The following is a 27,207-nucleotide window of genomic DNA, read 5'->3' as shown; positions in this document are numbered from 1 at the left end:
GGTTGGGGGGTGGGTTTTTTTCCATTCAGTAAAACATCTAATTTGATGCAGCTATACTGGTTTAAAAGTGCCTTATACCAACATAGCTTATTTTGGTTCCCAAACTGGAACAAAGTATACTGGTATAAGCATTTTTATACTGATATAACTGTGGCCTGGCCTACAGTACAAATGCTTTGCCAGTATAGCTATACCAGACAAGCCCCCTAGTGTAGACACCGCTTATGCCAGCAGAAGGTGTTTTTCTGTTTGCACAGTAACATCACACCTCCCTGAAGGTTTTGTGGACAGAAGCACTCTTCCGTCGACATTGCTGCATCTGCACTGGGGTTTTGCTGGCATAGCTATGTTGGCTAGGGGCTGTGGGTTTTTTTACACCCTTGACCAAAATAGCTATGTTGACAACACTTTGTAGTGTAGACTTGGCCTCCCTTTATGCTTTTTGGGGGAGGCATGGGGAGAGGTTAATCAGTATAGGTAAAATGGCAAAATATTTACACTTAGACAAGTCCTTTTTCTCTTTCCACTCCCCTGCTCCTCCCTACTTTGTTCTGCCCAAGCTGCATGACTGTATACTGTCTTCCACTCTCTTGTCTCTTTTTTTCTATATGCTCCCTTGATCTTGGAATCTCATCTGTAACCTCATCTGCCATGCCTTCACTTTATCAAAGTTCCTCCTTTAAACTTCCTCTTTTCAAGAGGCCTATATACTTAAAATCTCACTGCAGTAAGATGTTATCAAACCTGTTCAATGTGAAATCCTCACTATTAATACAAACCCAAAATCATAGCACCAACAAGATGTGTGCTAAACTCTACTGTTAATTCACTCTGTTTTGTACACCTCCTCTCCCCCTGCTCTATCCCAGAGCATTTTATGTTGTATACTTAAAAAGTAAGCTCTTATGATAGGGAGCATATCTTATCTATCTGTAAAGTATCTAGCACCCTGTTAGCAGTATATAGTCATAATTTACAGTTTCAGCTCGCAGTTGCTGCTATGTCTCTTCACTTTTATTTGTAATTTCAGGAGGTTATCGAGCCAGTGTATTTCTACATTGGTATTGTTTTTGGACTGCAGGGAATTTATATGGCTGCATTGTTTGTAACCAGTTGGGTTATGAGTGGGACTTGGTTGGCAGGAATGCTGACCGTAGCATGGTTCATTATTAACAGGTAAGAAAAACGCCTTTTATGTAATCTAGTTTGTCAGTAAGACATTTTAAAAATATTCATAGAGCTGGTCAGAACATTTTGGTTGAAATATTTTTTTTAAATGTTATTTCATTGAAGCTGAAACGTTTTATGGAGATATATCGATTTCAAAGTTTTTCATGGGAAGGTTTTTTGAGGTCCAAGATGGATTCCCTGGTCAAAGAGTAAGAAAGAGCAGATGTTTCAACAAAATTCCATTTAGCAAAAACATTTGAAAGGTTTTGTTTTTGTTCCAGTGCAGAAGGAAAACAAATTTCAAAACCTTGAAAATTGCCATGAAATGGAAATCTCATGCTCTGGCCATCTCTAACTGTTTTGGTTGTGGTTCTCTTGCCTTGAACTTCATGCCAGTGCATTTGTCTTCAAAGCCTCTTGGCTTTCTGAATCTGCTTTCTGTAGCAAAGTAGAATCTCTCTTATCTAGAAGACCCTGTTATCCAAAGTTGTTGTTTAATAGGTCACTTACCTGAAAACTCCCTTCCTGTTATGAACCCCTATAAAAGTATGTTGAAGAGTTTAATCATGTGAACTGGTTCTGAGAATAAACGACTGAGTTTTACTCCTAGCTTTGTCACTGATTTTACTGTGCATCTGTGATTTATTATTGGCTCTAAAGCACTTTGAGATTCTTGGAAGGAAAGAGCTATGAAAGTGCAAAGTACTAATGATTTACAGTAGAACCTCGTTTATTCGACTTTCCATTATCCGGCTCTCAGTACCAACCAACCAGCACACACAGGTTCAGAAGCGGGCAATCTCTTCTGTGGCCATTAGATGGCACTCTAGCCACACACTTTCCCATTCTCTGGATTATCCGAATTTTGATTATCCAATCTGGACCCGGTCTTAATTAGATTGGATAAACAGGGTCCTGCTGCATTTAAGTTGAAACTGTTGAAGAGCACCTTCTTTGAGGGAAGGTATAAAGTCATGACTGGAGTACTGTCATGGATGGTTATAAACTGTTCAGGAAGGACAGGCAGGGCAGAAAAGGTGGGGGAGTAGCACTGTATGTAAGGGAGCAGTATGACTGCTCAGAGCTCCGGTACGAAACTGCAGAAAAACCTGAGTGTCTCTGGATTAAGTTTAGAAGTGTGTGCAACAAGAGTGATGTAGTGGTAGGAGTCTGCTATAGACCACCGGACCAGGGGGATGAGGTAGATGAGGCTTTCTTCCGGCAGCTCACGGAAGCTACTAGATCGCATGCCCTGATTCTCATGGGTGACTTTAATTTTCCTGATATCTGCTGGGAGAGCAATACAGCGGTGCATAGACAATCCAGGAAGTTTTTGGAAAGCGTAGGGGACAATTTCCTGGTGCAAGTGCTAGAGGAGCCAACTAGGGGGGGCGCTTTTCTTGACCTGCTGCTCACAAACCGGGTAGAATTAGTGGGGGAAGCAAAAGTGGATGGGAATCTGGGAGGCAGTGACCATGAGTTGGTTGAGTTCAGGATCCTGACGCAGGGAAGAAAGGTAAGCAGCAGGATACGGACCCTGGACTTCAGGAAAGCAGACTTCGACTCCCTCAGGGAACGGATGGCCAGGATCCCCTGGGGGACTAACTTGAAGGGGAAAGGAGTCCAGGAGAGCTGGCTGTATTTCAAGGAATCCCTGTTGAGGTTACAGGGACAAACCATCCCGATGAGTCGAAAGAATAGTAAATATGGCAGGCGACCAGCTTGGCTTAATGGTGAAATCCTAGCGGATCTTAAACATAAAAAAGAAGCTTACAAGAAGTGGAAGGTTGGACTTATGACCAGGGAAGAGTATAAAAATATTGCTTGGGCATGTAGGAATGATATCAGGAGGGCCAAATCGCACCTGGAGCTGCAGCTAGCCAGAGATGTCAAGAATAACAAGAAGGGTTTCTTTAGGTATGTTGGCAACAAGAAGAAAGCCAAGGAATGTGTGGGCCCCTTACTGAATGAGGGAGGCAATCTAGTGACAGAGGATGTGGAAAAAGCTAATGTATTCAATGCTTTTTTTGCCTCTGTTTTCACTAACAAGGTCAGCTCCCAGACTGCTGCGCTGGGCATCACAAAATGGGGAAGAGATGGCCAGCCCTCTGTGGAGATAGAGGTGGTTAGGGACTATTTAGAAAAGCTGGACGTGCACAAGTCCATGGGGCCGGACGAGTTGCATCCGAGAGTGCTGAAGGAATTGGTGGCTGTGATTGCAGAGCCATTGGCCATTATCTTTGAAAACTCGTGGCGAACCGGGGAAGTCCCGGATGACTGGAAAAAGGCTAACGTAGTGCCAATCTTTAAAAAAGGGAAGAAGGAGGATCCTGGGAACTACAGGCCAGTCAGCCTCACCTCAGTCCCTGGAAAAATCATGGAGCAGGTCCTCAAAGAATCAATCCTGAAGCACTTGCATGAGAGGAAAGTGATCAGGAACAGCCAGCATGGATTCACCAAGGGAAGTCATGCCTGACTAATCTAATCGCCTTTTATGATGAGATTACTGGTTCTGTGGATGAAGGGAAAGCAGTGGATGTATTGTTTCTAGACTTTAGCAAAGCTTTTGACACGGTCTCCCACAGTATTCTTGTCAGCAAGTTAAGGAAGTATGGGCTGGATGAATGCACTATAAGGTGGGTAGAAAGCTGGCTAGATTGTCGGGCTCAACGGGTAGTGATCAATGGCTTCATGTCTAGTTGGCAGCTGGTGTCAAGTGGAGTGCCCCAGGGGTCGGTCCTGGGGCCGGTTTTGTTCAATATCTTCATAAATGATCTGGAGGATGGTGTGGATTGCACTCTCAGCAAATTTGCGGATGATACTAAACTGGGAGGAGTGGTAAATACGCTGGAGGGGAGGGATAGGATACAGAAGGACCTAGACAAATTGGAAGATTGGGCCAAAAGAAAACTGATGAGGTTTAATAAGGATAAGTGCAGGGTCCTGCACTTAGGATGGAAGAACCCACTGCACAGCTACAGACTAGGGACCGAATGGCTAGGCAGCAGTTCTGCGGAAAAGGACCTAGGGGTGACAGTGGACGAGAAGCTGGATATGAGTCAGCAGTGTGCCCTTGTTGCCAAGAAAGCCAATGGCATTTTGGGATGTATAAGTAGGGGCATAGCGAGCAGATCGAGGGACGTGATCGTTCCCCTCTATTCGACATTGGTGAGGCCTCATCTGGAGTACTGTGTCCAGTTTTGGGCCCCACACTTCAAGAAGGATGTGGATAAATTGGAGAGAGTCCAGCGAAGGGCAACAAAAATGATTAGGGGACTGGAACACATGAGTTATGAGGAGAGGCTGAGGGAGCTGGGATTGTTTAGCCTGCAGAAGAGAAGAATGAGGGGGGATTTGATAGCTGCTTTCAACTACCTGAAAGGGGGTTCCAAAGAGGATGGCTCTAGACTGTTCTCAATGGTAGCAGATGACTGAACGAGGAGTAATGGTCTCAAGTTGCAGTGGGGGAGGTTTAGATTGGATATTAGGAAAAACTTTTTCACTAAGAGGGTGGTGAAATACTGGAATGCGTTACCTAGGGAGGTGGTAGAATCTCCTTCCTTAGAGGTTTTTAAGGTCAGGCTTGACAAAGCCCTGGCTGGGATGATTTAAACTGGGAATTGGTCCTGCTTCGAGCAGGGGGTTGGACTAGATGACCTTCTGGGGTCCCTTCCAACCCTAATATTCTATGATTCTATGATTCATCACTGTTCAGGCTGTGATCAGCAAATAAAAATTATGTTCATTAGGTGGCTGGCTGAAGTACATGAAGTAGAAAAGGAAATAGTAAAGGTGAATAATCAGTATTTTTTCCATGAGCAAGCAAAATTAAACAACTTTGGAAATTGAAAGCAAAAGTAGATACAGCACTCTGAACGTACCACTGTGAGGGTATCTGGAGAAGCAAAAATTAGATGGGGGTAACATTTTTTTTCAAAAGTGCCTAAATGATTTAGAAGCCTAAATCCAATTTTCAAAAGTGATTTAGGCATTTTGAAGCGCAAATTTCACTGAAAGTCAGTGGGATGTAAGTTCCTAAGTGGGACTTAGGCACTCATATTATTTAGGCATTTTTGAAAATGTTACCCTGTGACTTGAGTTGTGTCTTAGCTGTTCAGTCACTATTAATAAGAAAATCCTAATGTTTTTCTGGTCGTTGTGCTCCATCAATCAGTAATCTCCATTTTGTCAGTAAAAGCCTCAAAAGTAGGCAATCAACTGGTGCTGGATTGCTGTTTGGTAATGTTGCATGACTCCTGAGACGTCAGGCAGATATGTTTTAAACAGTTGAGAAAGTATTTGTCTAAAAAGTATACTGTGTAATAGTTGTAAAGAATTTATTCCCTCTGTTATAAACCATACTTCATCTTAATGTGAAAGGCAGCTCTTATGGGCCCTGACCTACAACCCTTAGTCATCTGAGCAGTCCTACTGACTACTTGTATACATAAAGTAGTAGAATATTTATAGCTGAATAAAGATTTTAATATCCTCCATTTTGACTATTTTAAACTTATGACTTTTACCAATAGTAAAATAGATTTTTGTTTCTAGTAAACAGTGCAGTGTATTAAAGCACCAGTAACAGGAATGATTTGCTAATAAGATATCTATGATAACCAGAATTGGTTTCCCATAATATTTTTATTCCATAAACAACTTAATAGTTCTTTTTTGTTCTTCTATGCTTTGTTTTAGGACAGATACAACAAGAATCGACTACTCCATTCCTTTAAGGGAAAACTGGGCATTGCCATATTTTGCATGTCAAGTTGCAGCTCTTACAGGCTATTTAAAAAACAACATAAATTCTTCTGCTGAGGTAAAACACAAGTACTTTCTTAACAAAATGCAATTAGTAGTAATGTGCTCCAACGTAGTTACACCATTGTCACCTTATTGTCTTTCTAGGCAGAAAAAAAAAAGAGAAAAATTAGTTTGATTTTTTTCAAAGCAGCCATCTGGAGTACACTTGGTACTTTAGTTTCACTGGAAAGTGAATGTTTCCCTGTCCTCTAATGTTACCATGGTGGTTGAGGGGAACAGTATGGGAATCAGCCTTACACTAATGCCACCAACTCTTTCACTTCTGAAATTTGTCAAGAGTTGCGTAGGGTTTTTTTTTTTTGGTTTTTTGGTTTTGTTTTGTTTTGTTGTTTTTTGGCTGCATAAGGTTATAGAGAATTTGGTTCTTTCCTCACTGTTCAGGGAGTTGGGAATATGGTGGTAAATTTCTATTCCTGTCCCTTGTCTAGGTTGGTGATTTCTTCTGACATGTCTCATATGATTTTGACTGCTTCAAATATGACCTCTTCTCTCCACACTGAATAAAGACTAAACTGGGCAAAAGAAGAATTCAGCTACCTAAAAACTAGTTACTTATAATATTAAGACCCCTTACCATGCCCACCCCCACCATCCAGTGCAAAGAAAATGAAGCTCCCTTCTGAGAAAATGATGAACTCTTAGTTTAGTATTTTAATTCTTCAAAGAAATAATTTCCATTTACTAGTGAACTGATTTTTGTTTTAATTATCTCACAATTTTTCTTATGGCAGAAATACATGATGATTAAGTTAATGTTCTTTTATGTTTCCCTAGAGGTTTTGCTACCTTTTGGTGAGTGCTTCAACATATACTTTCATGATGATGTGGGAGTACAGTCACTATCTGCTGTTTGTCCAGGCTGTCTCTCTCGTCCTGCTGGACAGCTTTGCCCTTGTGCAGACAGATAAGGTATTATGACTCTTCAAACTATTGACTGTTTGTTGGAAACTTGAATTAAACAACTACAGTAACTGCAATGTTTTGTTTCCACCAACTCCAAAGGGCATAGATTATGTCTGTTTGTGAGTTAGAGCTAAACCTGGAGTCCAGCTAAAGTGCACATAACACTAGTCATAAGAATAAAGTGGCTTTAAGCTTTTACACTCACCTCTTCCGGGGATCAGGGGTTGGCAGGGCCTGGTCTTCTGGCATAGAGCACTTTGAGGCTTAGGAGGACCTGAGGGCTGCTCTAAGACTCAGTAGCTGTAACTCTTTCCCTCCCCCCACGCCCTTAAAAAGTTGGGGCCTGAACTGTAGCCATGAATTAGTGTACAGCCACATCTGCTTTGCTCTGTCTGTGTCCTCTTTTTCTTTGTGTGTTGGCAGCAGGGAGGGGAGGTGCCTAGGCGCCTGTCTGCTGGCTCTCTGTTACTGAAAACTCACTTTGCACTGAATGATTCTCCCCTATAGTTGGTTAAGCAGCTTTTATGGCTGAATAATGTATGTAAACAGGAGGTTCAGTAGGAGTTAATATTTAAAGTTTGGAGCTACTCTGAAAAATGACTGACTATAAACAAGGATAATTGTTTATTTAGGTTCTTGTACTATACCCCTCAACATGGTTATCTGTGTCCTTCCAGATTTCAAAACAAAACAAAAGTAAACAACCTCACCCTCCCCAAATACTGAGTGACTTACATTAACAAATTAGCTTCCTTTCCATTCCCCCACAGTGGGGAATAAGTTATGTACACCAACTCTTACATGCTTTAGTCCCAAACTGATGGGGCCATATGGCTGGTCTATTGAAGAAACCACTATATTTTAAAGTGCACATAGTAAATTCTTTCACTGTATATTTGCATATACATAAAGAATTGTAAGTATCAGAATTGCTGGAGTCTGTTTACCCAAAGGTAAGTAATGGTAAGCAAATTGCAGTACCTACATGTGAACATTCTAAGTAGTGTGACGTGGTAATGTGATATGCAAGTGAAGTGGAAGACAAAAAGTATCTCATAAAACATAGCCTTTTAGTCATGCACTTTTATAAATGTGCTAGGGAGTCACTGAGCGATAATCGTGGAACCCCACCAACGCTGCTTTTACATAGCTACCTTTCAGAATAGAACTGTACTTTCTGATATCTCTGGATGGGAGGATGGGTGTTTAGATAAGGTCTGTCTTCAAGATCAGGTTAGCAGGGCAACACTGTTTACATTTTACACTGTACAAGCAACTTTTGCAATAGACAAGGTGGAACCACTTTTAAAATACTGAATTCTTAGGATTGTGCAGTAAAAAGGTTCACAAGTTTATTTCACTTGTGGTTGTTCCCCTGTTTTGTAAACAAGGTATGAACTATATAGGTTTTTTGTTTTTCCCAACAGGTGCATGAAGTGTACAAAATCTATCTGTTCTCCCTCTTCCTGGGATATCTCTTACAGTTTGAAAATCCAGCTTTATTAGTATCTCCATTACTAAGCCTTGTAGCAGCTTTAATGCTCTCTAAATGCCTTCAGGTAATTGGGATATCATTTTCTAATTTGGTATGTAGTTTTTTTTGTTTACACTGAACTCCAAATAATACACATTTTTAAATATTTATTTTTGCAGATGAATATGAAAAAGGGCACATTTATTTCAAGGATGCTAAAAATAATGTACTTTTACTTGGTATTTACGATAACAGTGACAATGAATTTCTTACTGAAGGTAAGGTTTACCTTTAGAAAGAGACATTTAATTGGTTGATGCCCTATAGGGAGGGATGCAGTTATGTCTTTATAAAAGTAATCTTAGCAAAAAAAACTTTTCAAATGATGCTTATCCTGTGAAGCTGTTGTTGGACTAGGTTAATGGAAAATGGAAGAATTAAATCTTTAGCCACTTTTGTTTTACAGGGGAAATAGACAACTTAGGGCTGTCAATTATTCAGTTAACTCAAGCAAAACAAATTAACTATATTAAAAAAAAGTCTTGATTAATTGCAGTTTTATCTCATTGTTAATAATAGAATACCAATTTAAATTTATAATAAATATTTGTGGATAATTTTCTACATTTCCAAATATATTGATTTCAGTTGCAACACAGAATACCGAGTGTACAGTGCTCACTTAAAATTATTATTTTTATTACAAATATTTGTAATGTAAAAAAGATAAACAAAATAAATAGTATTTTTCAGTTCACCTCATACAAGCTCTGTAGTGCAATCTCTTTATCATGCAAGTGCAACTTACATATGTGTATATACACACACACACACACACACTGTATATGTATATAGTTCTTAATTAACAGCACTCAAAAATAAAACAACGTAAAACTTCAGAGCAGTGGTGGGCAATCTGTGGCCCGCGGGCGGTATGCGGCCCGTTTGGGTAATCCACTGGCGGGCCATGAGACAGTTTGTTTACATTGACCACTGCAGGCACGGCCACCCGCAGCTCCCAGTGGCCGCGGTTCACCGTTTCTGCCCAGTGGGAGCTGCAGGTGGCTATGCCTGTAGTGGTCAATGTAAACAAACTGTCTCGTGGCCCACCAGTGGATTACCCTGACAGGCCGCAGGTTCTCCGCCACTGCTTTAGAACCTACAAATCCACTCAGTCCTACTTCTTGTTCAGCCACTCGCTAAGACAAACAAGTTTGGTTACATTTACAGGAGATAATGCTGCCTGCTTTTTATTTACAATGTCATCTGAAGTGAGAACAGGTGTTCGCATTGCACTATTAAGTGAATTGAAAAATACTGTATCTTTTGTTATCTTTTTTTACAATATAAGTATTTGTAATCAAAAATAATAAAATAAAGTGAGCACTGTACACTTTGTATTCTGTGTTGTAATTGAAATCAATATATTTGGGAATGTAGAAAGATATCCCAAGATATTTATAATAAATTTTAAATTGGTATTCTATTGTTTAATAGTGTGATTAAAACTGTGATAATAGTGACTATTTTTAATCTCTCAATTAATTGCGATTATTTTTTTTAATCATTTGACAGCAATAATATAATTGTGAACAAAGTGAAAATATGTAGTTGCCTCATGACTCAAGTATTTTAACACCTTTTGGGTTGAAACTAAAGCCCCGTCTACTGTGGCATGACTAGAAACAGTATGTGAATCATATTTTAAATTGTTTAATAAATGTGCTTCAAGCACAACGTCTGTTATGAGTTGGCGGGCCAGTGTGAATGGGGCAAACATTCAGATTTTAAAACGATGTTCTAGCCTAGGGAAAAGAGCCCGCAACCAGGAATAGGTGTGAGACATTTTAAGGTAGACATTAATTTTCAGTTTCATCTGGAACTCGGGACGGGAGAATCTGTCTTAGTGTTCTAAGCCAAGGCCTTTTAAAGAAAACTTCCTGCACTCGTTCCCTCCCAAACTCTTCTTGGTTGTATTACTTAAGATAGATTTAAAAAAAAAAAAAGTCAATACTCACAAGATTTGTGAGAGAACACTCAAACTCCATCCTTTGCTTGCTGCATTAAGCATGGGTCTTTTGCTCTTGGAGCCACAGAAAAATTGGCTGATCTTGTAAAATGCATGAGCTGAATTATCTAGCCAGAACAAAGAGAGTTAATAAGAGTGTGAATGTTAAGGGATGTAGTTTTATTTGAAGGTCTCTGAAACACCCACAGCTTTTGGCAAAACCAGGGCCCTGTTGACCAGGGGAGTGTCAATTACCATCCTCTTTGGTTTGCTCTGTGCTGGGATTATACCCAGGTTGCAGCTTTCACCCTGCTGGTAGCTGATCTGGTGGAAGCTGGCTGGAAACTCTTCACTCTTCTCTCCATTTGGAGAACCTGAATGAAGTGAAGAGTATACAACCTTCTGGGAAACACTAAACAAAATGTATTTAAGTGAGATTTTACTGTATTATGAATTTCCTGAACTGATGACAGCTTTGTTTTAACTATATTTTGAGGGTGTGTTATTCCCTGCACTGTTTTGTAATCTGAAGGAAAAGAAGGCTATGTTACAGGTGCTACTTGGTTATCTTCACTTACTTGTTTTTCAGACATTTGTTCCTCATAAAGAAAATGAGCATGTGTTGAAGTTCCTTGAAGTAAAATTTGGATTAAACACAACTAAGTAAGTTTGAGCTATTTATTTACAGCTGTCTAAAATACATATAATTTTGAAATTACTTTGAGAAATACAAGCATTTAAATGCAGACGCTCCTAACGTTTTGTAGGAGAACTTAGAAAATAATTTTTTACTTTTTAAAAAAAAACTAGAAATTTGGCACATACAGGATGTGCTTGGGGTTTCTGGAATTCTGTAGCACTTCAGAAACTTTTATCCTTGCTGCAGGAAGTGGCACTGGTTTGTTTTTTTTAATATTTAAACTCTGCATACGAGAGCCCTGAAAACATCCTAGTTCTAGCAATATTTCTAATAATAGTGGGAGGCTAAGCTGATGATGGGAAACCATGAAGCTAAATTCATATAGTCTAGAAAAGGGAAGATTCTGGAGAGAGAGAGAGCATCAGCAATCAGTATTGTTACCTCAAAAGTATTTTTGTAAGTAAACGGAGGGAATTATTGAAAGTTTTGGAAGATTGTAAGACACGGCGCTGTAACCCTTAAGGTGAGAAGAAAATGTTACGGCTGGATATTAACAATGTATTCTCAGCCATAATAATTGGGCAGCAAATTAGAGTACCAGAGCCAATGACAAAAGCACCATCACTGCAGATATTCTAGAATATTTTAGGTGAGACATAGATAATGATATTGAAATATGCACTTCGTTGGACTGTGAGAGCTCTTAGCATTTGAGGCCAATGTTTAAAAACTCTATACAGGAAGTGCTACCATCTCCACTGAAGTGCACTTGCCTCTGTACAAAATGACTTTACAGCATTTCAGGACAGGAAGTAAAGAATATAATTACATACAACTGAAATTTCTGGGGGAATTTTAGGAAGGCAGAATGTAATAAGTTTAGCCTAGACGCAGCGATTAACACCCCTATTTTTCCTGAAAGCTCCAGAAAGGGTCTTTAATGGCTACATTTTGTCAGGATTTTGGTTTTATCTCAACTAACAGGTGTGTTAGAGATCTGTATATGCGACTTTTTACAGTGATTGGATTATTTCACTTTTAAGACATGGAGTTACTCCCCTTAAATCAGTGATTGAGACAAACTGGATGAGAGTCCTCCTGGATAATTGTGAATCTTCCCTTTAGAATTATGGGAGCTTGATCTGTACTCTCACAATTTCCTGGTCTCTCTTGAGGTTCTCTCAGAAGGCCTGTTAAAATCTCACAATCCATTGCTTCTGGGAACAGCACTGGAAACTGTGGGATAGGTACCAAGATGACAGTGCAGCTAAATTTGTTTAGAACAAAACTAGAGTGGACGTGGGATTGCGGCACAAGAGATGTTAAAGTGACTCATCACTAGTGTCCTCTAATGTGGACACAATGCACTGTTCATCCTGAAACTGGTTCTGTCCAGATAGGTTGATTTGAAAATAGTTTGATTTTCTAGAGTAGATGCAAAAAGAAGAAAAGAGGGAGGAGAAGGAAGTCCTGCTAAAGATACAGGAGATGAAGACATGGACAAATTCAGTGCATCATTTACATCACCAGTTTTACATTTCAGTAGAGGATATTGATTTCTAGCAATACATAAATTAAAGACCGTACTTTCTCAGTTCTCTCGTTAAATTATTTTGTGAGAGGAAGGAAAGATTGTCAAGTGATTAAGACACAGGGCTGGAACTTGGGAATCCCATGTTCTTTTCTTGGCTCTGCTGTAAGCTACCTATGTGATCTTCGACAAACTAGCTCAACTTTCAGTTTCCTTCTCTGTGAAATGGGGATAAACACACTTTCTTGCCTCAAAAATAAGTCATTAGGTTTAATTCATTGATATATGTAAAATACTTTGATTCCCCAGAATGAAGTTTTTAGAAGTGGATTTTTCTCTGTTAGAAGTGCTTATAAAATATTATAACCTGCTCTTTTCAGATCACAGAATATACATTTCAAGGATGAGCTTATGATTTTTTTTAGAAAGCATGCTTGCAAAACCATTATATATTTGAAAAAAAATTGTTATGGGGAGGAAATATATTAATTTGGATTCATTTGAGAAGATTAGCTAACAAATTTCTTTTTATATGTGATATTTCTAACTTACTAGGAACTTTACAGTGAACTGGCTTCTTTGTCAAGAATCCCTTCAGACCCCATCTCAAGACTTTTTTTTGCGACTAACTCAGTCATCTCTATTGCCTTTTTATATTTTAGTATTAATTATCTGCCTTTCTTCTGTAACTCAAGTCATTTTTAGGAGAATTGGGTAAGTGGTTTATTTTTGATCACTTATTTTTTATACAGCTAATTTGAGGATTATTAAATTATATATGAATGGTTAGTTGTAATCTTCTGATAGACCAGGGTTTAAAACTGTATAAAACATTTATGAATTTAACCATAACTTGATAGCAAATATGAGTGGAAGAGAGCTCCATAGATAATTCCCTGATAGCATATTCTTGCTGCCAGAAGAGAGGAGTCCTGGATCCTTCTAAGAGCTCCTTCTGTGTCCGCCTCTGACTAGTGTGTTTCTGGAAGGGAGAAGAGGGTTCCCACCCCCCAGCTGCATAGTCTCCTGGCTGCTGCAAGAGGATTTATGTTTCTCTAGTATTTGTCTCCACCACAACCTCCTGGCTGCAATGAATAAGGTGGAGGAATGGAGAGGATCTCCAATAGTCGGTCTCTTCTCTCTTTTTTGGCCCTGATCTCTTATTAAGAGTGCCTGCATATTCTGCTGCTGAGAGCCAAACAGTAGAATAAAAGTCCTTTGTTGAAATCCTTTGTTTCACTGTGGCCCACAGGATTCTGAGAAGAACCAATGAAACTGACTAGTGGCCTCTTTGAGTTTGTCTTCACTGCATTATGGTGTGTGTGTGTGTGATTGCAGCACATGTAGACATACCTGAGCTTGCTTTGATTGAGATAACTCATTAAAAATAGCAGTGAAATCAGGGCAGCTCAGGCAGTTGCGTAGGTTAGCGACCAGAGTACAAGGTCGCCTGGTACACACTCAGGTGTCTACCTTATACCACCGCTTGTGCTGCTGCAGCTACACTGCTATTTTTAGTGAGCTCGCTCAATCAAAGCTAACCCAGGTGTGCTTACACATGCTGCAGTCAGATCCCCGGAATACAGTGTAAACATACCCTTAGTTTGAATCTGGTTTTGCTTGGTAAAACTGTGACAAGTATAAGAGGCAATGGAACTGTCTGCAGGCTTAGAATGGCACCACTGCATAGGTCCTAATATAGAATGTTATCTTTGAAACCTTAAGTGCTAGAAAAAGACCTTACTTGTTTCTGAAGAGTTTACATTGTGCTGAATGTAATGAAAGGTGTAGATTCCCTCCTATGCCAGGTCAAGTTTCCCACTTGCAAGGGGTAAAGACGAGAGTGGATTTTTCAAAATCTGTCAGACTTTTAGGAGATGAAGATTATGCCATATTTATTGGAAAGGTTTTGGGGAGGGGGTGAGAGAACCTGGATTTGCGCAGGAAATGGCCCAACTGGATTATCATGCACATTGTGTAAAGACAGGTTTCAGAGTAACAGCCGTGTTAGTCTGTATTCGCAAAAAGAAAAGGAGTACTTGTGGCACCTTAGAGACTAACCAATTTATTTGAGCATGAGCTTTCGTGAACCACAGCTCACTTCATCGGATGCATACCATGGAAACTGCAGCAGACTTTATATACACACAGAGAATATGAAACAATACCTCCTCCCACCCCACTGTTCTCTGTGTGTATATAAAGTCTGCTGCAGTTTCCACGGTATGCATCCGATGAAGTGAGCTGTGGTTCACGAAAGCTCATGCTCAAATAAATTGGTTAGTCTCTAAGGTGCCACAAGTACTCCTTTTCTTATTGTGTAAAGAGTTGTCACTTTGGATGGGCTATCACCAGCAGGAGAGTGAATTTGTGTGGGGGGGTGGAGGGTGAGAAAACCTGGATTTGTGCTGGAAATGGCCCAACCTGATGATCACTTTAGATAAGCTATTACCAGCAGGACAGTGGGGTGGGAGGAGGTATTGTTTCATATTCTCTGTGTGTATATAAAGTCTGCTGCAGTTTCCACGGTATGCATCCGATGAAGTGAGCTGTAGCTCACGAAAGCTCATGCTCAAATAAATTGGTTAGTCTCTAAGGTGCCACAAGTCCTCCTTTTCTTATTGGAAAGTTGTTTCCCCTGTGATTTGTAATAAGTAATCAGCTTTGATGCACGATGATTTTGTCAGTTTTAATTTCCTCATTCTTCAAATTGATTTTCACTTGTCATAATCATGACAACTTTGTGACAAGCAGTGACTTCAATTTGTCCAACAAAACTTTTTCAAAAAATCTTAAAGTCCAAAAATTAGTTTTTGAATGTGAAGTATTAATAGTCTTAGTTCTCCATTTTGTCACAATGAAGTTTATTATTGTGATGTAACTTAAAATAATTTTATGATTGAATAAAATCTATTCCTTCTCATTCCACCCCTCACCTTCCTAGTTGGTGAATGGATTTGTTTTATATATGCAAGATAGCAACCTAAATCTGATACTACTAGGATTTATAATGATGAAATTGAACTGTCCTCTATCCCTTTTTCTGTCCTTAAATTATAGGTGCAGTTACAGGTGATTCTACAGCTTGCAGTTGGACTAATATGGCAAAGGATGATTTACCTTAAGTACAGCATACTTCAGTGCAGAATAGTTACATGTGTGTGAAGGCTTCTTGCTCTTGAATTAGATTCTCTGTTAAAGTTGTTAACACAAATAATAAATATCATAGTGCCTAGGAGCCCAAGTCATGGACCAAGCCATTGTGCTAGGAGCTAGACAAGCACACAACATAGACCGGGGTAGGCAACCTATGGCACGCGTGCCAAAGGCAGCACACGAGCGGATAGTCAGGGTCCTGGCCACTGGTCCGGGGGGCTCTGCATTTTAATTTAATTTTAAATGAAGCTTCTTAAACATTTAAAAAACCTTATTTACTTTATATACAACAATAGTTTAGTTATATATTATAGACTTATAGAAAGGGACCTTCTAAAAACATTAAAATGTATTGCTGGCACACAAAACCTTAAATTAGAATGAATAAAATGAAGACTCGGCACTCCACTTCTGAAAGGTTACCGACCCCTGACATAGACAGTCCCTGCCCCCAAAGAGCTTACAATCTAAGTACAAGACAAGAGGCGGAAGATAAATACAGACAGATGGACAGGGGGTACAAGGAAACAAAAAGACAATATTGGTCAGCATGATAGATAGTGGTATCAGCACACCAGTGGCCTGGCTGTTGTCAAATTTTTTGTAGGTATCACAACGTGATACCATGTGTGAGATAAATGCTGTTTCATTTTCTTCCAACTGCAGTGGTGAACCACTCAAAGAAAAAATTACACTTGACGATGGCCGAATTGGAGAAAGGCCAGAGATTGCTTATCATGTAATCCACACAATATTAATGGGTTCTCTTGCAATGATGTTGGAAGGGTAAGTTTTATATTGATCTTTCTGTTTTGAAAGTGGCAAAATATTACTAACTTCAGTCACCCTTTCAGAAGTTTTTCAAATTGTCCCCCTCCCACGTTTTTCTCTGAAACCCATTTGACATACAACACTACTAATTACTCTAGGAAGTAGCTTAGTGAACTTTGACCATATATCTTAAAAAAAAAAAAATAGACTATGCTTAAGTGTCTTTGGTTTCTTGAACACATTTTCTTAGGTTTGTCCCAGCATAAATCTGAGAAGTTAATTAGAACAAATTTTTAATCACCCCCCTGTTGGTCTTCAAATTCAGCTGCTGTGCTAGCATTCTTTTTAAATTCTGATGTTCCATTGAAATCTTGTGTAACTTTTTGGTGCACCAGGTAGTTCATGGTTAAGGCCGTACTTGAATCGTGGGATGATTGTCCAATAATTGCTGCTGAGTTGCGGACAAGCCATGGAAAATTGCAGGAAAGTAATAATGGACCTATTTGTGGTAATAAGGTCCATTATTACTTTTCCATGATTTTTTGCTGTCAGCAGCCTGGGGCTGAGAGCAGGAGCCTGGGGTTGAGAGCGGAGGCCCCTGCTGTCAGCCGTCCGGGGATCCCACTGTCAAAATTGCAGTGAAAGCCTAATATCGCAGGCGCTGCAATTTCCAAAATATTGCAAATTAAGTAGGACCTTATTAATGGTGTATCATGGAAACTAGAGATGGAAAAGACCTCTACTCCATCTCCTTATCTGTTTAGGACATCATGAGATGTGTGTTTTGACATGTCAAGCAATAGCAAAGCAGTTTACAAAGATATTCAGAGCATTTATTCTTATGACACTAGATGTAATGCTGTTTAAACTAGAACAATGGCATTTTCCAGACTGTCAACTGTCATCTCTAAAATAAATTTTAGAGACAGGTGTGCGTTTGTGTCTGGAGTCTGAATACAATCTGTGCAATGTCTCATCTTTGGATTTTTGCGTTGCTTCCCAGCATGAAGTACTTGTGGACTCCCTATATGTGTATGCTTGCTGCATTTGGTGTATGCTCCCCTGAGCTTTGGATGACACTTTTCAAGTGGCTTCGACTGAGAGCTGTACACCCAGTATTGCTGGTGAGTCATTGTTACCAGTCATTGTTAGCCATTGTTGGTAGTTATAGCTAATGAGTACATCTCTTTTACAAGTGGTGAGTAATAGAGAATTCTAAAGAAACATCTAAGGGTAGAAAAAGAGGGCAACCTGGACAAATATATATTGAATTGTCAGGAGAGATTGAAAAATTGTCAAACTAAACAATAGCTGGAATTATTCATATAAGATTTGTTGAGACCAATTGTCTGCTCATATTTATGCTACAGCCTCTAAGAGGCATCAGGGTTTAAGAGGGATAAATGCTGCAGTGGGAATCAGGAACACTTCTGTTGTAATCCCAGCTCTACCACTGATGTGATGAGTGGCTTTGAGTAAATCACATCTCTTTTCTGCCACATTTTACCACTCCATAAAATGGAGATCATATCCAGTTACCTGATTCAAGGGTGTGCTGAGGAATAATTATTTACTGAATGTTTGTACAATGCTTTGGACAAGTCACTTGTTATGTAAATACTAAGCAGTAATACTCTGTAAGAATTGCCAAGGCAGTTCTTCCAGTGTAATGTAATTGATACCAGGTTATGTAAGAACATCTATTTGTTTCTATTTCATGTTTTATTTTATGCATGCAATTAACTGATCTGCTTCAGTTTTAGTTGTCAGTAGATTGCTTTGCATACATTCATTACGAGAAATTACCAAAACAGTGTTGTACTACTCCTTCTTTGCAAGATGAGGTTGATTAGCTGGAATGCTGCTGTGCTGTATAATAAGCTGTTCTTTTGCATTAATACTGTGATTCTGAATGAGAGAATAAATAAGGTTAAAGGGAATCGAATTGCACTTCTCATTCTTTCTTTTTTTCTTTGTCTCTTGATCACCTCAGTGAGAGAGACACCTGTTCACTCTTGCTTCCTTCCCCAGCTCAACATTTCATCACTGTTACTTGACGAATAAGCTATTCAGACCCAATACTACTAAAGTTACAATGAGCAAAATTCTGCAGTGTTTCATCAAGTAAAATCCTGTTTGTTCATATTGAGTTTTGCTTGACTAAGAACTGCAGAATTTGTCCAAATGTCATTTAGTGTTCATGTCTGAGACTTGTTCTATTACAACTGACAGCTTTTAGATCTGCAGTGTTGTTGTATACGTTTTGGTCCCAGATATTGGAGAGATGAGATCCAATAAAAGATATTATTTTCCCACCTTGTGTCTCAGCTTTTAGGCAGAAACAGTAAATATCCCAGGTTCCATGTGTGGGGAATAAAGGAGCAATCGGTAATCATTTTATTTATTTTTTTTAAATATTCTAGGCTCTCATTCTGAGTATGGCAGTTCCAAGTATAATAGGTTTCAGCTTGTGGAAAGAGGTAAGAAAAAGAGTATTTTAATTGTTCATTGTAGGCACAGTATAAGTAATGTCTTGCTGGTGAGAAAAGATAGCACCTATGTGAAATAATCAGTAATATCAGACTGTGCTCTACTGAACATAGTTCTTTAAAAACAGCAAATAAAATATCATATAGTTGTATGTACAAGAATACATAACAATTGTGGCTGGTGCAATTAAAAAATGCATTAGTCTTTGGCCAAAGACAAACACCTTCATTTAAATTTTGGATTTATAAAGTAAAGTGATTCCACAAAGAAAATATTGCAAAAGTAAAATACTGGAACATATTTAAGAGTATGTCATCCCATGCATGTTTTCACTGAGAGGCGGTTAGGCAAGTTGGAAATAGAATTACAGAAGGCAGTTGCAAGTGCTTTATTTGAAAAGCTCCTGTCAACAAGAAATGGAATTCTTAGTTTAGAACCTCACATAGAAATATTCTAGATGTTCAAATACTACATTAAAGGATTCCATTTAGGTACTTACATAGATGTGTCCTGGTGTTAAAAAAAAGTTCAGTTCCATATTACAAAAGTTCAGAAAAGCTATTTCTAAATACTTAATTGTTTTAAACAATTTATTTATTTATGAAGTGTTAAAAGGTGTACAAATCCTTGCCATGTACATATAAAAACAACCCCAATCATTACAAATAGTGAGCTTTTGTTAAATAGACATTGCACAGGAATCAGATTGCTCTTTTAACGGGTGTTATCATATTACAGAGTGAATAGTTGTTAAACTTTAAGTTTGTAAATGGCAAAAGTATCTGAAAATTGTAGTTCTTCTCTGTACTGAGATGACATGGACACAAGAACAAATGGATATAAACTGGTCATCAACGAGTTTAGGCTCAAAATTAGCTGAAGGTTTCTAATGGAGTTCCACAGGTTGACACTGCATTGTATGAAAAAATACTTGTTTGTTTTAAACCTGCTGGCTATTAATTTCATTTGATGACACCTAGTTCTTGTGTTATGAAGAGTAAATAACACTTCCTTATTTACTTTCTCCACACCAGTCATGATTTTATAGACCTCAATCATATCCGCTCTTAGTCATCTCTTTTCCAAAATGAAAAGTTAAGGAGGAGTTAAGTTCTGGAACAGCCCTCTAAGGGGAGCAAGGGGGGCAAAAAGCCTAACTGGTTTCAAGATTGAGCTTGATAAGTTTATGGAGGGAATGGTATGATGGGACTGCCTACAATGGGATGTGGCCCATCGGCGACTGGCAGTAGCAAAAGTCCCCAATGGCCAGAGATGGGACACTAGAGAGGGAGGGCTCTGTTACTACAGAGAATTTTTTCCCAGGTATCTGCCTGATGAGTCTTGCCCACATGCTCAGGGTCTAACTGAATCAATCACCATATTGGAGTTAGGAAGGAATTTTCCCTTGGGTCAGATTGGCAGAGATCCTAGGGCAGTGGTTCTTAACCGGGGTATGCAGAGGTCTTCCAGGGGGTACTTCAATTAATCTGGATATTTGCCTAGTTTTACTAAAATTTCATACAGACAATGACTTGTTTATAGTGCTTTATATACTGATGTGTAAGTACAGTATTTGTATTCCAATTGATTTATTTTATAATTATATGATAAAAATGAGTAAGCAAGCAATTTTTCTGTAATAGTGTGCTGTGACACTTTGTATTTTTATGTCTGGTTTTGTAAGCAAGTAGTTTTTTTAAGTGAAGTGCAACTTGCGGGTACGCAAGACAAATCAAACTCCTGAAAGGAGTACAGTAGTTCGGAATGGTTGAGAGCCACTTATCTAGGGTTTTTTTGCCTTCCTCTGCAACATGGGGGGGTCACTTGCAGTTTTAAACCAGCATAAATGGTGAATTCTCTGTACCTTGAAGTCTTTAAACCATGATTTGAGGACTTCAGTATCACAGCTAGAGGTTAGGGGTCTATTACAGAAGTGGATGGGTGAGGTTCTGTGGCCTGCAATGTGCAGGATGTCAGACTAGATGATCACAATGGTCCCTTAGTGATTAAGATATAAACATCTGATTCAAATGGTTTATTATTGATGATCCGATACAATGGTATGTATAGCAGTAGAATAAGACTTCCTTTACTCGTCTTCTGACTTCACATATGCTGCCAGTGCATTTAGATTGGCTCTCTGAGAAGCCATAATGGCTAAAAAAGGTTGTCAGATATAAATCTCTTTGCAGTAAATAAAACTTGTTCAGTTGACTGGGGAATTCTGTACTTCAAATTGTTCTAACAAAACTGTTTTAAGGGTTTGGACACTAGAGGGCTCTATATGTTGCAAATCCAGTTTAAGAAGTTTGTGTCATACCATAGAACCGAACTGAAGTAATGGGGAAAAACATTGCAAAATGTTAAAAAGATCCAGATGTTATAGTAATTTTCTCTCAGAAACTTCCATAATTTTATACTGAGGAGAATTGCATTGAGGTCATTTTGAGGAACAGCAGGATACTTCAACAAAATGCATTACTAGATTAAATTAAATGGTATTGTTAGACCTACTGTTTCCCTCTGAAGAGGGACAACTGCGATTTAGTTTCCTATTGTATGCTTCAAGTTACTGTCTCAAAAACCAAAGGGAAAAAGTTTGTGGTTTTGTTTGTTTTTTTTAATATAAGGGGTCAGATTCACTCCTGGTGTAAATCCTTTGGAGTTAATTTGGACCAAAATATAGAACAGTTTTATTAGACTTTAATTGGTCATCTGTAGCGATATTTCTTTTGTGACTGTAAAGACTACCGATTACTCTTATTGCTATATTTAAAGTTACAATGTTTATGAGAGATCCCATTGGGCTTACCCTGGTATGTAATAAACTTCTGTTTATTTTCTTCAGTATTTTCCTAGGATAATGACGGAGCTTTCAGAACTGCAAGAATTTTATGACTCAGATACAGTAGAACTAATGATGTGGGTAAAGTAAGTGTGAATTCCTGGATGCGTCTCTGATTTGTTTTTGCTCAGGGCATTTTTGTTTTGAGTAATAATAGCATATTTTATCATAAGACATAAGAACGGCCATTCTGGCTCAGACCAAAGGTCCATCTAGCCCAGTATCCTGTCTTTCGACAGTGGCCAATGCCAGGTGCCCTAGAGGGAATGAACAGAACAGGTAATCACCAAGTGATCATCCCCTATTACCCATTCCCAGCTTCTGGCAAACAGAGGCTAGGGACACCATCCCTGTGCATCCTAGCTAATAGCCATTGATAGACCTATCCTCCATGAACTTATCTAGTTCTTTTTTTGAATGCTGTCATAGTCTTGGTCTTCACAACATCCTCTGGCAAGGAGTTCCACAGGTTGACACTGCATTGTATGAAAAAATACTTTTGTTTGTTTTAAACCTGCTGGCTATTAATTTCATTTGATGACACCTAGTTCTTGTGTTATGAAGAGTAAATAACACTTCCTTATTTACTTTCTCCACACCAGTCATGATTTTATAGACCTCAATCATATCCGCCCTTAGTCATCTCTTTTCCAAAATGAAAAGTCTAGTCTTATTAATCTCCTTCTCATATGGCAGCCGTTCCATACCCCTAATTATTTTTGTTGCCCTTTTCTGAACCTTTTCCAATTCCAATATATCTTTTTTTTGAGATGGGGCGACTACATCTGCATGCAGTATTCAAGATGTGGGCGTACCATGGATTTATATAGAGGCAATATATTTTCTGTTGTATTATCTATCCCTTTCCTAATGATTCCCAACATTCTGTTTGCTTTTTTGACTGCCACTGCACACTGAGTGGATGTTTTTAGTGAACTATTCACAATGACTCCAAGATCTTTCTTGAGTGGTAACAGCCAATTTAGACCCCATCATTTTATACGTATAGTTGGGATTATGTTTTCCAATGTGTGTTACTTTGCATTTATAAACATTGAATTTCATCTGCCATTTTGTTGCCCAGTCACCCAGGTTGGAGAGATCCTTTTGTAGCTCTTCGCAGTCTGCCTGTGACTTATCCATCTTGAGCAATTTTGTATCATCTGCAAATTTTGCCACCTCACTGTTTACCCCTTTTTCCAGATCATTTATGAACAAGTTGAATAGATTGGTCCCAGTACAGACCCCTGGGGGACACCACTATTTACCTCTCTCCATTCTGAAACTGACCATTTATTCCTACACTTTGTTTCCTATCTTTTAACCAGTTACCTTCCATAAGAGGACCTTCCCTCTTATCCCATGACAGCTTACTTTGCCTAAGAGCCTTTGGTGAGGGATCTTGTCAAAGGCTTTCTAAAAATCTAAGTACACCATATCAACTGGATTCCCCTTGTCCACATATTTGTTGACCCCCTCAAAGAATTCTAGTAGATTGGTAAGGCATGATTTCCCTTTACAAAAACCATGTTGAGTCTCCCCCAACAAATTATGTTCATCTATGTGTCTGACAACTTTGTTCTTTACTATAGTTTCAAGGAGTTTGGCCAGTACTGAAGTCAGGCTTATTGACTTGTAATTGTCAGGATCACCTCTAAAGCCCTTTTTAAAAATTGGCATCACATCAGCTGTCCTCCAGTCATTTGGTACAGAAGCTGATTTAAATGATAGGTTACAGACTACAGTTATTAATCAAAATCCACTTATTAATCTAAGTTTTCCCTCCATACTTGATCATGTGGTTTGGGAAGGGAAAGAAGATAGGGATTGTGGACTTGATATTACTTCCATTGAAAGCAGTAGGAGCTTGTCATTGATTTCAGTGGGAGCAGAAGCAGCGCCTGCATTATGTGTGACTTGCTTTCGTATAATTTAGTTACCAACCTTAATCACCAAGTAAAAGACTTAAGTTAGTGAATGTTATGTTCTTAGTTCTTTACATGCTAATTTTCTGATAGCTATTTGCAAAAAACATTGGTGGAGACACATATCAGGCTTGATCCTGCAAGGTGCATAACCACTTTCATTCTTAGCTGTATCAGGGCCAGGGTGCTCAGCAATTGGCAGAATCAACCCTACTGATGTAGGAAATAAGAGATTTAAGTAAAGCAGTAATGTAATGTAGTTGGTTCAAAACTTCCACTTTGACCAAGAGGCTATGTCAATTCTTGTCCATGGCTAGCTGTGTTGGTCATAACTAAGGCTATGTTTTAGTCATGGGTATTTTTAGTAAAGGTCACGGACAGGTCATGAACAGGAACCAAAAATTCATAGCCCGTGACCTGTCCCTGACTTTTACTAAAAATACCTATGACTAAAACTTGGGCGGGGGCCTGCCTGGGGCCCCCGCAGGTGCTGTGGGAGGGCGGCCCGGGTGTTGGGATACGGGATAGGTGAGGCTGGCTCTGGGCGGCGCTTACCTGGGGGTAAGTTCTGCGCACTGCCTCCGCCTGCAGGCACCCCCCCCAACCCCCAGCAGCTCCCATTGGCCGCAGTTCCCGACCAATGTGAGCTGCGAAGCCAGCGTTCTGGGCGGAGGCAGCATGCAGAGCTGCCTGGCCAGGCCTCCGCCTAGCAGCTGAGCGAGGCAGGTGTCGCTGCTTCTGGGGAGCCCCCCAGGTAAGCGCCGCCCAGAGCCAGCCTCACCTATCCCGTATCCCAACCCCCTGCCCCCTCCCACACCCAAACTCTGCTGCTGGAGGTATGGTGGCCGGAGGCTACCCTGAGTCAGGTGCACAGGCCACCGCAGAAGTCATGGAAAGTCACGGAGTCCGTGACCTCTGTGACAAACTCGCAGCCTTAGTCATAACAAATACTGAGAGTACAACTGAATCTTACTTGAAGAAAAAATAATTTATCTGTAAAAGTAAACTCTCTCCCAGTGAGAACTACAGGCCCTATTTGGCCCTCACACAGTCCAACATCTGTTCTGTTGATGCTTCTGGAACTTGTGCCTTTGAGGATAGAATTGGGCCCCCTATGTTCAAATAGTTTAGTGACTTTAACTGTACGTCTTCAGAAAAGACTAGGCTGATAATTATGATGTTCCAACCAATTTCTTCTTTTTGTTAATAGCAGTGTAGGATATTTGTCACCCCTGTGGATCTTTATGGCAGCAAGTGGAACCATGCCAAGTGCTTAATGACTTTTGCATTAGCCTGCATATATTACACATCAATTACATAATTAATCATGGTGACTTGCTTTGAGATATGCTCAACAATGGGCAGTCTGACTACCACTTTTTACAGCTGTTGTTTGTATTTGTAATGAACATGGAAGTTTTTCAGTTCATAACTGAATATCTTTATTGGCTTCCGCTGGCAGGCCATGAGAGAGTTTGTTTACATTGACCGTCCGCAGGCACATGCCTGCGGTTGATTAATATAAACAAACTGACTGTCTCGCAGGCCGCAGGTTGTCCACCACTGAACTAGAGCCTGTTAAATATTTGTCTGACCTTTTTTGATAGTCAAGATGTCTAAACACATATATGTCTTTTACCAGTACATCTTCAAATAAAATAAAACCTTGCCAGGGCAGAACATATGATAAAATGAATCTGATTATTTAAAAATATTTGTTATGTGGTGGGACTTGCAGGAGCTTTTAATTGCTTTTTGTTGAGAGGTAGGTAAAATAACTGAGACATAGTTCAGAAGCTATACTCAGAAAATATCTTTATTTAAAAATTTCTATTTCTTTTATAGAAGCTCTGCTAGGTGTATATAAATATGTAGCATCTCTTTTCTTGTTCTGTGGTTTCCATTTTTTCTATAGTTATTGCCACTTTTCTTTTCCTCCTTCGCCTTCCACCCATTCCTGTGTTGGGCTGAGAGGAGAATGCCAAGTAGCACAAAGACAAGGATCCCAGTCCCTTCAGGACCAAGTGCTGTTTCATGGATTAAACAATGCAGAAATGAATGGCAGTTAGCCAACCCTTCTCTCCACTCTCTTCATCAGGAGGCCTTCTTTATCAGCTCATGCTCCTAATAAGGTTGGGCTTCCACCTAGCAATGCAAAGGACTTTGATCATGCTGCTAGGCCACTTCATAGCTGATTGCCAAGAAGAGTAGTTTCAGTTAAATGTGTAGTTAGATGCATAATGGTATCTTCATGAGCTGGAATTTTTACCTTAGCAGGTTATAAGATTCACTTAGGTGTTAGAATTGATATAAAATATTGTTTTAGAAAATATGTCCTTGTACTCAAATGCATGAAGTGATATTGTTTTTTGCAGAAGACAGGCTCCTGTTGCTGCTGTGTTTGCTGGAAGTCCACAGCTAATGGGTATGATTAAGCTGTGTACTGGATGGATGGTGACAAGTCTACCTTTATATGATGATGATGATCTTCTACGAAGAAATGAGAATGTGAGTATCTGATTCCAAAAATGTATTGTGGTATCAGTGATTCATTCTTCATTCGTTATGTGGAAAATGAGTTGAGGTGCTTGATATGTGTAGGAGCACTGAAAATTATACATGCCAAAGAAGATAAGTGAAGGGCACCTGACGGTCTTGTGGAGTTGGAGTTCCAACATGGGATCCAAGTTCAGGTCTCCATGTCCCTTGTTTCCCGGACCACCTGGGGTGAGGAATTTTTATTACTTTATTTATGCCAGTGCCCACCATGTGGTAGGTGCTTTATAGACATTAAAGAACAATGGAGTTTATATTCTAAGGATAGACAAGTAGCCAGAGGTTGGGGAAGGGTAACAATAATAGATTATATACATGCAGCATGATTCACCATAAGCAACATGGCAGAAGTGGGTTTTAAGAGGGACATGATGGGAGAGTTGTGGACTTGCTGAGCTCAGGGAGGTTTTGCCATGCATAGAAGACTTTGTGGAAGAAGGCACAAAGTGATTGTATGAGAAGCTGGCAAATGGGTGGACAAGGCTGGGAACACTGATTGAAGGGCATCGGTGGCCAATGTGAAGTATGACAAAGTAAGATAAGTAAAGAGGGACAGAGTTTTATGGAGCTGTGAAGGTGGTGTCAGAAACCTTAAGTTTGACATAAGAGTGGCTGGAGAACAAGAAGAGAGATTGAAAAAGCACGATCATATTAGTGGGCAAGAAAGATAAATTTAGTGACTGCATTTTGTCTGGATTGAAGAGCAATGTATATGTTTGAGAAACCAGAGAGGAGGATGTTGCAGTAGTCAAGCAGGATATAATGAGGTCCAGAATGAGAGATTTGGCTGTGGAGATGGAAAGAAAAGGACAGATCTTGGGCATATTAAGAGGAATGCTTAAAAGAAGTTGCAGGACTTGCATAATGCCTGGATGTGTGGGATGAGGAAGAGGGAAGAGTCAAAATAACCC

The 27,207-nt window shown here is 39.4% G+C and overlaps 1 protein-coding gene across 4 annotated transcripts in view; it reads left to right on the top strand.

Annotated features, from left to right (window-relative positions):
- DPY19L4 (dpy-19 like 4) overlaps positions 1–27,207 on the top strand; it is a 52,617-nt gene that overhangs the window by 10,914 nt on the left and 14,496 nt on the right. The window contains exons 6-17 of one of the 4 annotated variants that reach the window (XR_012157131.2): positions 1,031–1,176; positions 5,869–5,992; positions 6,772–6,906; positions 8,328–8,459; positions 8,554–8,652; positions 10,972–11,045; positions 13,109–13,267; positions 16,376–16,495; positions 17,484–17,604; positions 18,904–18,960; positions 21,819–21,901; positions 26,116–26,467. Coding sequence is in view for 3 of the 4 variants with exons in the window: in XM_073330554.2 (XP_073186655.2) it covers positions 1,031–1,176; positions 5,869–5,992; positions 6,772–6,906; positions 8,328–8,459; positions 8,554–8,652; positions 10,972–11,045; positions 13,109–13,267; positions 16,376–16,495; positions 17,484–17,604; positions 18,904–18,960; positions 21,819–21,901; positions 26,116–26,248 (1,383 nt within the window). In the remaining variant the exon portion in view is untranslated. The remainder of the gene's footprint in view (positions 1–1,030; positions 1,177–5,868; positions 5,993–6,771; positions 6,907–8,327; positions 8,460–8,553; positions 8,653–10,971; positions 11,046–13,108; positions 13,268–16,375; positions 16,496–17,483; positions 17,605–18,903; positions 18,961–21,818; positions 21,902–26,115; positions 26,468–27,207) is intronic. The other 3 variants (XM_073330554.2, XM_073330556.2, XM_073330555.2) reach the window with 3 other exon arrangements.

Source organism: Lepidochelys kempii, chromosome 2, assembly GCF_965140285.1.
Source record: "Lepidochelys kempii isolate rLepKem1 chromosome 2, rLepKem1.hap1, whole genome shotgun sequence".
Taxonomy (NCBI): Eukaryota; Metazoa; Chordata; order Testudines; family Cheloniidae; genus Lepidochelys; species Lepidochelys kempii.
The sequence above is the reverse complement of the archived record's forward strand: the minus strand, read 5'-3'. Positions and strand labels throughout refer to the sequence as shown.